The following is a 14,375-nucleotide window of genomic DNA, read 5'->3' on the forward strand; positions in this document are numbered from 1 at the left end:
CTCCTATGACATTAATTTGTTTTTGTTGTATTTGATTCAATTGAATTTTGATATTTGTCTTTTTCTCAATTGCTTTCCTATTTGTTTTAAAATATACTCAATTTAGTTTCTTTTGTTAGATTTACATTTAATACCGTTTCTTTTAAATATCATATGTTCATTTGTAGTTTTTTTTTTTTGTTTTTTTTTTAAGTTTTCTTCACATTTCACATTTATGTCACAAGATAATGTCAATGCCACATCTCATTGTTAGTATCAAAGTTAGTGTATCACTTATCGCCATCTACCTCAAACGTACACTTCTCTGGGTCGTAGATTATAGGATCTTAAGGTTGCGAAGACCTTGGACAAGTCTTGGAATGTTGGTCTTGGGTTGGGATTTAACGACCATGTCGTCAACGTATGCTTCTACGTTCTTTCCAATTAAATGGTTGAATACTTTGTCTATTAACCTTTGATATGTTGCGCTTGCATTCTTGAGGCCAAAAGGCATGACCTCATCATGGTAGTTTGCGTCTTTTGTGATGAAGGTAGTCTTCAACTTGTCATCTTTCACTATGAGAATCTGGTTATAGCTCAAATTGGCATCAGGAGGCATAAAACGTTGTGGTCGGGTGCACCATCTAATAATTGGTTAATGCTTGGCAGAGGATACGCGTCTTTAGGGCATGCCTTGTTGAGGACTCCACACACATGCGACATTTCCCACCTGCTCTTTTAACTAACACAATGTTGACGAGCCATGTTGTGTACTTTGCTTCTTTTACGAATCTGACTTTCAATAGCTTTTCAACGTCAACCTTGGCGGCTTGTCTCCTTTCTTCTCCTAACTTCCTTTTTTTTTTAGGGAAACCGACTTGGCTCCTTTAAAAATGGATAAGTGACCTAGGAGCGTTGAGAGGTGCATAGTTCATGTATTGGACAGGCTTACGCTTTCATTGTCGAACATTGCCTCACAGGGCGGTGCTCTATCAACTTCTTTCTTCTCAATTGGGATGATGTTGATATTGACATAGACTTTGTACTTCCTCATGTCCTCCATCCACATGAACTTGGCGGCTCACTGTCTTAGCTCATTCATATCAGTGGGGTGGAGGGGGGTTCATGCATAACTCATCAATAAACGGTCCCACCTACAGGTTCTTCACTTTAAGGGAAACAATGCCAAACATGTCGATGAAGGCTCTTAAGGACTCTCCTTGTTATGGCCTTATGTTGAGGAGGGAGAGGGAGGAAACGTCGTGTCGGCAACTTGTTTTGAAATGGGTTGTTAATGATGAGGTTAGCATGTTAAAGGAGTCGATGGAGAATGGTGGTAAGTTATGGAACCCATCTAGGGTTGGCCCTTGAAGAGTAAATGAAAATGCCTTGCATAAGATTGTGTCATCAGTTGAATAAAGGCTTATCTGGTTGGTGTACAAGGCCACATACTCATCAAGGTCTGATGTGTTATCATAACAAACTGTTGGGGCCTTACATTACTTAGGGAGGGGAGTTTCAATGATGTCGTCAATGAAGGGATGCTTGTAGCTGCTCCTTGTTGCTGAGGAATTGTTTGTCACACCTCGGGTCTTAGGGGTTGGATTGTACTCACTTTCCTCCTTTATTTCATTAAGGGATACTTCTTTGGACAGGGTCCTCGGCCTCACGTGCACAATATCCTCAACTCATTTTCCCTTGACTTGCTTCTCGGCCTCCACCTTCCTTTTCAATCTTGCATTCTTTTCTTTTTAGGGTTTCCATCTCTTCAGCATTTTGTTTCTTGTAGTCGACAAACTCATGTTGCATCTTTGCCTAGGCTTCCAGTATAACTGTCAAGTTAATAGAAGGTCTGGCTCCTCTCGCTTCCACGATTTTGCTACTAGTGGATACCATCACTCAAATCTTTGAACCTTCACAACTTCATCTTTACATAATATATGTTGGCCTACAGTGGCGCTAATTGTTCTTACGAGGTCGAAGTATACTTTGTAAAGTCTCCTAAACAACTTCAAAGGTCTTCAAAAGGAACTTGTTTTCCAATCACGAACAAAAAAAGGAGGGGTGCTTGTAAAAGACACTTTGATCCCAAAGTCAGTCAAGGAATCAACGTTAGAGAAAAAACATAATAATGTACTTCGCAGAGTGTGTCTTTTATACTAGGATTCATGGACCTTACTTGGTTGGGCTTTGATTTAGTTGACCTAATTACTTATTAATTAGAATGAGTTAATTAACCTTGGATTTACCTTCTTTGGGTGATAGTTGTAAGACCCAGGAAAATTAAATAAATTAATATTTATTTAATATAAATGCAATTAAAGAGATCTTTATAGTAATTAATATAGAGAATTATTACAAGGAGCAATTGTAACTCAAGTGATTAAGAGTACTTTATTATGTTGGGAGGACTTGGGTTTGAGTCTTGGATATGCCATGGTTGAGAATTTAATTATTTAAATTGTTTTACATGGGTGCATGACCTTGAAGTGTGATAATATAATCATACACATGTATGAATTATCAATAATCATGTAATGGCTTGTTGGTTTGTGCATATGATTGGCAAGTGTGTGGATGTGAGTTTGAACCTTGACTAGCGCACTTTATGCTCTTGTTCACATTTTTATTACTTTTGCTACGTTAGGGAGAACTTAGAAACCCTAGCGAGAAGCCAAAGAGGCAGGGGGCTCATTTACGAGTTGTAGCTTGTAATGAGAGTTAAACACGTGACCATTCTTGGTTGGAGCCTGATGATAATTGGATTGTAGTCCGTAACAAGATAATCTATGGGTGGTGGCTTTGGGGTGGAGACTTGCTGAGGCCATTCCTTAAGTTGTGGCTCAGAATGGAGGGTAAACACATGGGAACCCTGGGTAGTGGCATGGTGGTATTGGAAATCTAGTGTGAGTATACAAGTTGTGGCTCGTATTGGTTGACTCCACTTGATTTACACTCACGGGTAACGACTTGTGATGTTGGAAATCTTGTGTTGAGAATACAGATTGTGGTTCGTATTAGGGAACTCCACTTGACGTTGCAGATGGTGGTTCGTAACGTGATATTTCCGCAATGTGATCTACGAGTTGTGTTGCGGATGATGGTTCGTAACGTGATATTTTCGCATGTGTGATCTACGAGTTATGACTCGTAGCGGTGGAATCACGAGTGGTGGCTCGTGACAGCAAGGGTTATCTTAAAGCCATTATCAAAGTGTGTAGAAGATGATTGAACATGGTGGTTGGCCATGATTGCAAGTGCATAAAGAATGATTTGGAGGTTATGGAATCAATGTTTTTGCTTTAGGTGAGGGCTTTTATAATTGTGTGTATGTTTAATTATATTGAGTTCACCTTATCTGCTTGTGTTTGGCGATGATCGTGTAACTTGTTACACGAGAGCAGATGATGTTGTAGGTGACACTAGTGATACGTATGGTCGGAGCGGGGCTATATGGGGAATATATATAGAACATTTTATCACCAGTTTATTTATTTCATATATTATGGCCTTTATGATTTGGAAATTTGGTAACATTGATGTTTTAGTTTTAATTTTGAACTATGGCGCATTTAATGAATTTAAATTTTTCTCACACTTTGGGAAAAAATTATTAAATGTTGAGTATTTATTAATTTTCATCTTTATTTATTTAAATTAGTAATATTCAACTAGGATGTTACAATAGTTATACTGACTTGGTGCATTCATGTGATCCGAGCGCATGTCGTCTTTCAAAGCCGACATGTACTCAATTGGACTATGTATGTTATAAGGTACCTTGACTGTGTAATCGCACTAACCCCATGTTTTGTAGGAGATATCTTGGCAGTGTACAACACAAGAAAGTAAAAGAAAAAAAAATTATTTTAAAAAAAATAATATAAGTGAAAACAAGTAAAGTACAAAAGAAAACATATCGCAAATAAAAATGAACATGTGTTAAATCATGAATTTTCTTAATTGATTATGCTTAAAAGTTTTGAAAAAATAACAACGGCTCATAGGTAAGATAAGGAAACGTTTGAGGATTGTTTCCTCATCAAAAAATAGAAGAACAACCTAAAAAAAGCATTAAAGAGTATATATTGTTTCCTCCTCAAGAAATAGAAGAACAACCTAAAAAAAGCATTAAAGAGTATATGATGATGGAGTAAATTTATTTATCCTTTTATATATTGTAAAAGTTCGCCACCTTAAAATCGGAAAAAATAATAGTTTGATGTTCTACAAATAAAATAATCTGTCGCGTCTATGCATCCACATTTTTTAATTTTTATAAGATCAATAATATTTATTTTTAAAATATATATAATAAATTTTAAAATAGTTGTTAAATAAATAAATAATTTTTAAAATATTAATTAAGGGTAAAATTTGGAAAATGAAAAGTGGACACAAAAAGAGAAATCCCCTTTATATATTATTATTATAGATATAGATTATAGATTATAAATAGCATGTTTTAAATTAGAAATAAAAAGTATAATTAAACTATTTATATTTTAAATTCTTAAATAAATACGAATATCGAAATATCATCACTTAACAGTAGTGATAATTATGAATTATTATTAAGGTTAGAAAGTATGGTATGTTAATTATTAGGTTTAATTAATCGTATAGTACCCAGTTTGGGGCTAGTGTGTCAAATAGGTACCCGATTTTAAAAAAGTGTCAATTGCATCCCAACTTTTGAAAATTACGTCAATTAGGTCCCTTTCAGACAGAGTTGACTAATGCCGTTAGTCAACGTGCCACGTGTCAATCTGTGGTTTTTTTGATTTTTTTTAAAATTTTTTTTTTAAATTTTTAATTTTTTTAATTGTTTTTTAAAAAATAAAATAAAAATGCCACGTGTCAAATCTCTGTGTGTGACACGTGGCATTGTCAGTGCCACATGGCATTGTAATACCACGTGTCAGATGTCATTGTGTTGATTTCGATTTAGTCCCCATTTATGTTTTTTCGTTTCAATTTAGTACCTACTTATGTGTATTTAATTCAATTTTGACCTAATAATTTTTAATAATTAAAATATTTTTTATAAAATTAAAAGTAATTAAGTATAAAAGTTTTACAAAAATTAAGTATTTGATATTTATATTAAAATTTAGTGGTAAAAGTCATTTTATTAAGTCACTTTTAATAAAAAAAAATTAGTATAACATTCATACCAATAAAAATCTTAGATTTAAAATTAGTAAGAGACAATATTGTTCTATTTTGAAAAAAAAAATTAACAAAACATGAGTACTTAATAAAAAAGTAATTAACAAAGTAATATGTTAAAAAGTCGTTTTTAATAAAAAATATTATTATAACATTTATACAAATAATAAATTTGGTCTGAAATTGAGAGAAACATTATAAATATTAGTACGTAATTTTGTAAATATATTTATACTTAATTAATTTTAATCATATAAAAAATGGATTACAAAAATATTTTAATTATTAAAAAAAAATTGGTACAACATTGAATCAGATACACATACTTATGTACTAAATTGAACCAAAAAGACATATATGGGAACTAAATTGAAATCATCACAATGACATCTGTGATAGTGACACTGACACGTGGCATTACAATGCCACGTGGCACTGACAATGCCACGTGTCATACACAGGGACTTGACACGTGGCATTTTTATTTATTTATTTTAAAAAAATTAAAAAAAAAAATTAAAAAAAAAAAAAAAACCACAGATTGACACGTGGCACGTTGACTAACGGCGTTAGTCAACTCTGTCTGAAAAGACCTAATTGAAGCAATATTTTTTAAAAGTTGAGATGCAATTGACATTTTTTTTAAAACGGGATACCTATTTGACACACTAGCTCCAAAATGGGTACTATACGATTAATTAAACCTAATTGTTATTGTTAATTTTTTTTAAAAGTATGGAATATGCAATCAGAGATCGTAAATTTTTTTAGCCCTGACATCCTTCTTCACAAATTCGTAATATATTGGATGTTACGGGGATGGTGTATTTGGGACTTCGTGTAAGAAAAATTTCTAAAAAATAATAATATTTTAATTCATAATATTTTATTTATTTTTAATTTATTATCTAAGTATTTTTTAATTTTTTATAATAATATAATGTGATAATCTTCTATAACAATATATAAAGAAGATTATCTCTTTTATGTCCACTTTCATAATATCAAGTCTACCCTTTACAATATAATTATTTATTAATTTTTTAAAATTAATGATTCTTTTTACTTATTTTTTATAAAACTGTTTATTTTTTTTTATTCATCAACAATTAATTTCTCTATTCATTTCATTTTACTTTTAATAAATATAAATTTATTTTATGTATTAACTTAATAAAATTACACTATTATCATCTACTGACATATTATCATTCATAGCCCGATATTATCATTCATAGTATCATTTTATTTCACTTTATTTTTAATAAATATAAATTTATTTTATATATTAACTTAATAATATTACACTATTATCATCTATTAAAATAGTATCATTCATAATATTTAAAAAATATATATACACAAGTGCGATAATGCGTGTGTGCACGTGATCTAATTAGAATAATAAATTAAAAATGAGTAAAAAAAAAATCAAAATGCCATTATTCATTTATAAAACTAAACCTAAAAAGTCACAAATATTTACCGTGCATATTACTGGAAAAAAACTCGCCATCGATGATCAGTGATCGTTGTGCACTTTGAAGCACGGTATAGTTTTTGTTCGCTGTATTTTCCTGGACAGTAACAACCCTGTCAGACTTAATTCATGCAGATGTTTGGGTAAGGAAGAGAGAGGTTAGGGCAGAGATGGTAAGCAGAGGCTCGTATGGCTCTGGCGGCCTCTTGACGGGTAGATTCCATGCCAGAAAGCTATCCCCAAGCGTCATCACTTTCTATACCATCTTCATATTTGCTTTCTCCATTATCGTCTTCTTGTTCTACGTGAGGAACATTAGTCTTGATCAAGATCCACGACGCCCTTTCATTTCTCGACAATCTAATTCTCATCAGGTACTCTGCTATTCCCTTGTTTATTCTCTCCATCGTTTTTCAATTCAATTAAATTCAATGTGATTTAAGGATCTGGAAGGAATTCCTGGATTTCCTCAATCTTCTTCGATGCTTTCATCTGATTTACGTTACTGTTATTAGAGATCCAAATCGGATACCGATTTGTGTTAATTGAACTGGTTCTGTCAAATTGTCTTAAGTGAATTTCTACATCCAACAAACGAAAAAAAAAAAAAATCCGTGAAGGGAGGCTAGTTCTTGAAGTTGAGGAATTTAACAATTTTGATAATTGATAGGCAGCTGCATGTGTGCTAGTCATTTATTTTTCTTCACACATGTCTATTTTTCTCTCTAAGAAAGCCATTGCAGGTACTAATTTGTGTGCGCAAAGTGGTTGTTTGCTTTCATATTTAAGAGTATCGATTTTTATTTTTGTGATGGTATCTGCAAGTTTTGTTGGTTCTAGCTATATTAGCTAGCACTCCGTCAGTTCAGGCTCTTCACTTTTCTTTTACCTCCCTTTTCATACTCAATGACTGCTGCATTTGTTTGAAATCGCTGCAGGTGCCAGAGTTACATGTGCACGATAAGAAGCAACTTTGGGATTCTCCGTTTAATCATGGCTTACACCAGTGTGTTGAGCGGACTACTAAATATAAAGGTTTGAGATGCTGACATAAGTTCTTGTAATAGCTTTTTGTTTAGTTTTTTCTTTCACTTGGTTCTATTTGTTTCAGTTAAGTTTTTTTTTTCAGCCACTTCTATCTATAGTTGGATGTTTGGTAACCAGAGCAGTGTTGTTATTGTATTTTGCATTTTTGTCTCTCCCTTTCTCTAAAATATGTTTCCACATTTTTACTTTGTCAGCTGCCAAAGGATTTGATCGCTATCTAACTGTGAAAAGTAACGGGGGACTAAATCAAATGCGAACCGGTGTAAGTCACTTTTTCCTCTCTTGCACTCTCTTGTAACTCCTGTATAATAGATTAGTCATGCCCTTATGTTTGTAACCGCATGTGTAGCAAATATTTAGATTCAATTACAGTTTCCAAATTTAGTACCCAAGAGTTACTATTTTAGCTTTCTTGTATCTGTCTAGGTTTTTTAGTTCCTTTTTTGTATCAGAGGCTGGAATTTAGTGTCTATTTGTTGTCTTTGTTCATTATTCTTTTCCTTTTGACAATTGACAACATTTTGACCTTTTTTTTCCCATTCCCGCAATACTTCAGCAGTTCATTGTATTTGTTAAATATGATGCGTTGTTATGGTGAAATGCAGTTCAAGTTTTGTTTTTGTCTTTTATGTACAAGGGTTTCAGTTTGTACTGATGGCACCTACTCTAAGATTGGTAGTAACTAAGTGAAACTAATTGTTGTTTTACTTCTAAACTTTATTTTCATTTTAAGTAATTAAGTTTTTCTATAGATATCAGACATGGTGGCTGTGGCACATATGATGAATGCAACTTTAGTTGTTCCTCAATTGGATAAACGTTCATTCTGGAAAGACTCAAGGTATCTCTTGGTACACGCTGTTCTAAGATATGTGTTGTATTGTTTTCCAACTTTATCTTCTCATTGGGTGTGTGCACAGTGTATTTTCAGATATATTTGACGAGCTTCATTTCATTCAATCCCTGAAAGATGATATCAGGATTGTTAGTGAGCTTCCCAAAAGCTTGGAAGGTATCCCCCGGGCCAGGAAACACTTTACTTCCTGGGCTGGGTTCGGTTACTATACAGATATGACAAGGTTGTGGAGTGACTATCAGGTACTCAGGCTACTCCTATATGACTTCAACTTCTTGTGGTTCTCATTTTCTGGAGTGGCTTCATTGTATAACTCTCTAATCGGCTTACACGGATTTATTTTTGTTTAGATCTAATTCTCAAATTATAACCTGTGAAAATTAGTTGTAATTGGAAAATGTAGTAGGCATAGTTCTCAGGGATTGTTATATTCTAGAAGTATTCAATGCCGTTAACTACTAGAGAAGTAGAAAAATGAAAAGTTCTTACAAGAATTTATAGTTATAACCAAGCAAATTTTAGTGTTACATATTAAGAAAAAGTCAAAGAAATGCTGTGATACATATTTTACCGGGCAGTTCAATAGTATTTGAAGAATATAGAATGATCATCCTTTAGTATTTTCTGAAACATGTCTGTTTCAGGCATTGACAACGACATTAGACTTCTTTCTGACATTTGTGGTGGGGTGTACAAACTCAATGCCTCTTCTCAGTGAAGGGGATTTCTAATTTGTGTTCGTGATCTGGAAGTGATCTCATATTTTTAATTGTTCCATGATCATTACAATTCACTTTTTGTCTGTGGACCTTGTTTATAATAAAAAATGTATTGAACAAATAATGATTTGATCTTCCAGGTGATACATGTTGCAAAATCAGATTCTCGACTTGCAAACAATGATCTTCCTCTTGACATACAGAGGTTGAGATGCCGTGCAATGTATCAGGCGCTTCGATTTTCTCCTCCAATAGAGAATTTAGGAAAGGTTTGGCTTCTTTTTAGTGGAGTAGTTAGCATCCTAAACATTTTGCAAAAACATTATGTGTACGTCATGTTGCATTTAGTAACTGATGAAATGATTATGTAATCACTGATTCAATCTCCGTTTTTGATTTTTTTTTTCTTTATTAAAACAAGCAATTCAGAGAGAACGTAGAAAAGAATGCATTTGAAAGGATACAAATTGAAATGAAATGAGTTTTTCTTTAATTTGTGCCTAAATATCTGAAATTTTGAAGGCAAAATGGGCGGACTTTAAAATGTGAAGGAAAGACAGCATTCTTCGGTCTATTATTGGTTTCATATTTATAAAAAATATTACAAATCTGGTGCGTAACAGTGGACAAAGGGAAATTTTTTATTTTAGTGGATTTGCTGGCAGAGAGAGAATCATGACTAATTAAATATTGTTAGTTTAGGATAGGGCTGGCTGATATAGCGGTCTCATCAGTAGATAGTTTTAGTAATATAGTATTAGAAGTATTGGAATATAAAATTGAAGTTTTTAAGTATTTTGAATGTCAATTAGTTGTTAGGTTAAACAATTTGACGATTGAAGTCCAGTATTTTTGTAAATCATGCTAGAAAATGATGCATATGGTCCCAGGTTTGAGATGTCCTTTTCACTTTTGATGCATTTAAGATGTCTACATGGGGCTTCCTGTTAAATTAGGTTCTGAGCATACATGACGGTTACAAAACAGAGGTTGGTGGATCGGCTGAGATCACAAGGAGGAAGATATATTGCTCTCCATCTGAGATATGAGAAAGATATGCTGTCTTTTACCGGTTGCTCTTATGGTCTGACAGATGCAGAATCTGAAGAGCTTAGAATTTTGAGGTAGAGAGAATAGTTACTATGTATCAGCTGCTTTGTGTTGAGAAAAAAATGTATTTTTTTTTGTATAACCCTAGAATAAGTAATCATTGTACTAATTCTTTTAAAAAACTGTTTCAATTTTTCTAGGGAGAATACAAATTACTGGAAAGTAAAAGAGATAAATTCTACAGAACAGAGAATTGGAGGATTTTGTCCACTTACTCCAAAGGAGGTGGGCATTTTTCTTCACGCTCTTGGATACCCACCATCCACACCAATATACATAGCAGCTGGAGAGATCTATGGTGGTAACACTCATCTTTCGGAGCTCTCATCCCGCTTCCCTAATCTAATCTTTAAGGTTTGTAAGTCATTGTTTTTCTGTGTTAACAAGTAATCCAACACCACATAATGTGCGAGTGAGGTGTAATGATGCCTTGGTTAATTTGTGGTTAATGGTACCAGGAATCCCTTGCAACTCCTGAAGAGCTGAAAGATTTCACTAATCATGCTTCCCAAACTGCTGCACTTGATTACATAATATGTGTAGAGAGTGATGTATTTGTTCCGTCATATTCGGGAAATATGGCAAGAGCAGTTGAGGGACACCGTAGATTCTTAGGTCACCGCAAGACAATCAATCCAGACAGGTAATGAATCCATGGAACTATAATTATGTGGCCTGTTGATACATTTCAACCACCTGTAGGTGTCCATTCTTGTTTTTCTTTCTTTTTTCTGCTATTTACATCTGTTTGCATTGGATGAGTGGAGATACTAGACAAAATGGAATTGGGAATGGGTGCAATGCAGAGAACGCTGGATAGTATTTGTTGTAAAAAAAATTACATGTGTAAGAAAACCCATTGAAGCTACACTAAATGTAGTAGATCAGAGAGGGGGTATCCCATTTGGTTTAGACAACCAAGAAAATTATAAGGAAAACCATCAACAAGATTTAGATGTTAGTTAGTAGCATATAGAATGATTCATCATAGAATATTATGGCATCATTTGATTGAGGTGGCTAGTCCCTTAGTGAGAAAAGGCTTGGTCATTGTTATTGTCTCTGTTTGTTTCTTACACTGTCATTTGATGCATGTTAGTTTGTATCAGGCTAGTGCGATGCATGTGCACCATGCTTAACGATGATGTTTGTTGTGCCATCGAAGTTTTAATGATCTAATATCTCATTCTGGATTTCACTTATGTAGAAAAATACTTGAATTTATACTTTTCTATTTGTCATTTTTACCCCTTCCTATTTTCTTGTTCATTTGATCTTCAGGAAAGTTCTGGTTGGAATTTTTGATATGGTGGAAACTGGAGTGCTTGAAGAAGGAACGGAACTGTCGCAAATGGTTCAGCGGATGCACAAGAACAGGTATCATTCTTGCATACCATTCTTTAGATTCCTCTCCATTTGGCGCCTCTATGACCTTATTATCCACTTACCAAGATAACATGATGATTAGAAGTTAAAATTGGTTACAGACTGCATTTTTCTTTTATTTTTGAAGTATATTTCCTTTTGTCCTTTTAATATCTAATTATTCTTACTTCCTCTAACATGCTTTACTAGTTCTTTCCCTTGCAACCTTAGTTGATTTCATTTTCTCTGTAATAAAAATAAAAGAATTTATATATTTTGCAATGTTATACACGTAGGCAAGGAGCTCCAAGGAAAAGGCATGGTTCTCCACCAGGAGTCAAAGGCCGTGCACGATTTAAGACTGAAGAGTCCTTTTATGAAAATCCATATCCTGAGTGTATATGTGGTTCTAAAAGCAAACTAGAAATAACATGACGATAAACCAAACTGCTGTTACCTTTTATTTTTGGAGAGACAGGTTAATCTGTAAATTTGGTTTTGAAAAATTGTAATTCTAATTAGACATATCTGGTCGCTTGATTTGTCTGTGCCTTATCTATACCCTTGATCACGAACACATGATGTTGGCAACTTAGCCAACATTTATCTTTGTTTAGAATCTATTAATTTTAGAAATGAATTACTTCTTTGTAGTTGGAAGACGCATGTTTTATGCGACACTAAATTTATATACATAGATATAGAATATATTGCCTTTGCTATGTACATTATGGACTCTAGTGCCCAAGGTGAGCCCTGGGAAAAGAGAGAGCAAGAACGGAACGAGATATGATATGAAAGTTGGGGTCAAAGTCTAATAAATCTAAAAACGTCAGAACCTATAAAAACATTGTGTTTTCAAAATATCTAAGAATACAGTCTCCCGTTCTCGTCTTTCATGAAAGATGAGAAATACTTAAATTTGAAAGATACTAATTTAAATGTTTCAAATCTATCTTTATTAGCTTTTATGATATTTGCTGAGTATTTTTAGCTAAATCTATGTCTTCCTTTATAATTTGAGTGTACTTATATTTGTAAAATATTAATTTTATGTGTATAGTTTTTTTTTTAACTAAATGAGTGTTGTGATTCTATCGCTATTATTGACTACTAGCGTAACACAGGCGCTATCGCGCCTGTGTGTATAATTTTTTAAATATACGTGATATTATATTAATAAGTGATAATATTATAATGTTATTAAATTAATATATATATATTAAAATTATATTTATTAAAAATAAAGTGAAATATATTAGAACAAAAGACTAACCATTGATAAATAAAGAAAAAGAGAGAAATAAAAACATATGATTTTATAAAAAGTTTGTAAAAGTAACGGTCAATTTTTAAAAATTTAATAAATTATTATATTTAAAGGGGTAAAATCGGTATTTTGAAAAGTGGACATAAAAAGAGGAATACCCTTTATTATTTTGAAAAGTGGACACAAAAAGAGGAATCCCCTTTATATATTATTATAGATTAATAAAATATTATTTTATATTAAAACTCACGGTATATATTAGGCTGCGGCTACTGTTACTCTAAGTGGAATCATACTCACAACATAAAAAAAAAACATATTTTTCTTTTCTTCATTCATTGCCCTAATTTCACAACATGGAATGATATATAATGGGGAAGATTGAAGTACAAATTTAGCCGGTTGGGTCCTAAACATTCAACAAACATTTTTAATAAGAATAAAAACTTTCGGATGTAAAACATTTCGATTAATAAAGATCGGCATTTCTCATTTCTATTCAACAACATATGAATAATTCCATGATTTTGACTAAGTGATTGTTGAACTTTTTCTCTCGGATCTATAAAAAAAATGGATTGATGTTGGTCCAGTCCGACTCATTATTTAAGATAAATCTTAAACTGAGCGGATATTTCCTTTTTCTTATATATGAAATATGGGATTTTACTAAGTCCATTTTTAAAAAATATCTAACCAAACCTTTTATACTTAGTTCAACAAAAGAAGGATGCCCTTTTTCGATAGAATCCAATATTTTGTCTTGACATTTTAGAGTTAACAATGATTCAAAAAGAATGTGATTCAATTATTTTAATATTAAAATGTTTTAGCATAAATAATTTTGTTATAAATGAGTTTTAAAATTTTAAAACACATTATTTTTCTTTTAGAAACTATTTCTCTAAAGTTCTGTGACTTCTCTCTAATAGTTCTTCCTCTTTGCTCGTTTGATTGAAGAATCGAGATCATAGGATGGATCCTCATGGCAAACTTTTCATCTTGAATCGATTAGTTTCTTCGTTCCTGTAAGTTAGTTTTTTACCCTTTTCTATCGATCCAATTTGTTTTGTCTATGCATCCTTCTTTTGGTTCTATGTGTTGTTTAAGTCATCAATATTGATTCTCTACTAATCAGTGGTTTTAATAATGTGCCCTGACAGTGTTTGTGTTGTTTTTAGGTATAGATAAAGCATCTTGTAAGTTTGAAAATGGTTGATATTATTAGAGCAGGCTGAGTTGTCTCAGTGTTGTGTGATTTTCGTCAAATTTGATGAATTGCATATTGTTGCTTTAAAACTTGAGGATGAAATTGTCTATTTTTGATAAATCTAGTCTGACGTATTTGTTGATATGTTCTTGTATGGTTTAGGCGAC

At 32.7% G+C, this 14,375-nt stretch overlaps 1 protein-coding gene across 1 annotated transcript; it reads left to right on the forward strand.

Annotated features, from left to right (window-relative positions):
• Positions 1-6,658: 6,658 nt before the first annotated feature.
• Positions 6,659-12,388, forward strand: LOC114164195 (O-fucosyltransferase family protein). Its single transcript, XM_028048764.2, has 11 exons — positions 6,659-7,005; positions 7,570-7,666; positions 7,873-7,940; positions 8,431-8,519; positions 8,599-8,776; positions 9,394-9,522; positions 10,241-10,377; positions 10,504-10,717; positions 10,822-11,006; positions 11,645-11,740; positions 12,025-12,388. The coding sequence occupies exons 1-11, from the start codon at positions 6,802-6,804 to the stop codon at positions 12,161-12,163; spliced, it is 1,536 nt and encodes a 511-aa protein (XP_027904565.1). The 5' UTR covers positions 6,659-6,801; the 3' UTR covers positions 12,164-12,388.
• Positions 12,389-14,375: the final 1,987 nt, after the last annotated feature.

This window comes from Vigna unguiculata, chromosome 9 (assembly GCF_037176805.1).
Source record: "Vigna unguiculata cultivar grain cowpea cultivar isolate G323 ecotype 2 chromosome 9, ASM3717680v1, whole genome shotgun sequence".
In the NCBI taxonomy this organism is placed as follows: Eukaryota; Viridiplantae; Streptophyta; class Magnoliopsida; order Fabales; family Fabaceae; genus Vigna; species Vigna unguiculata.

Bases quoted from the DNA above. Each gene is read 5' to 3' on its own strand.
- LOC114164195 (XM_028048764.2), top strand. From the start codon at position 6,802: ATGGTAAGCAGAGGCTCGTATGGCTCTGGCGGCCTCTTGACGGGTAGA. The intron at 10,718-10,821 runs GTTTGTAAGTCA...TAATGGTACCAG, and splicing joins TCCCTAATCTAATCTTTAAG to GAATCCCTTGCAACTCCTGA. The intron at 11,741-12,024 runs GTATCATTCTTG...TTATACACGTAG, and splicing joins CAGCGGATGCACAAGAACAG to GCAAGGAGCTCCAAGGAAAA.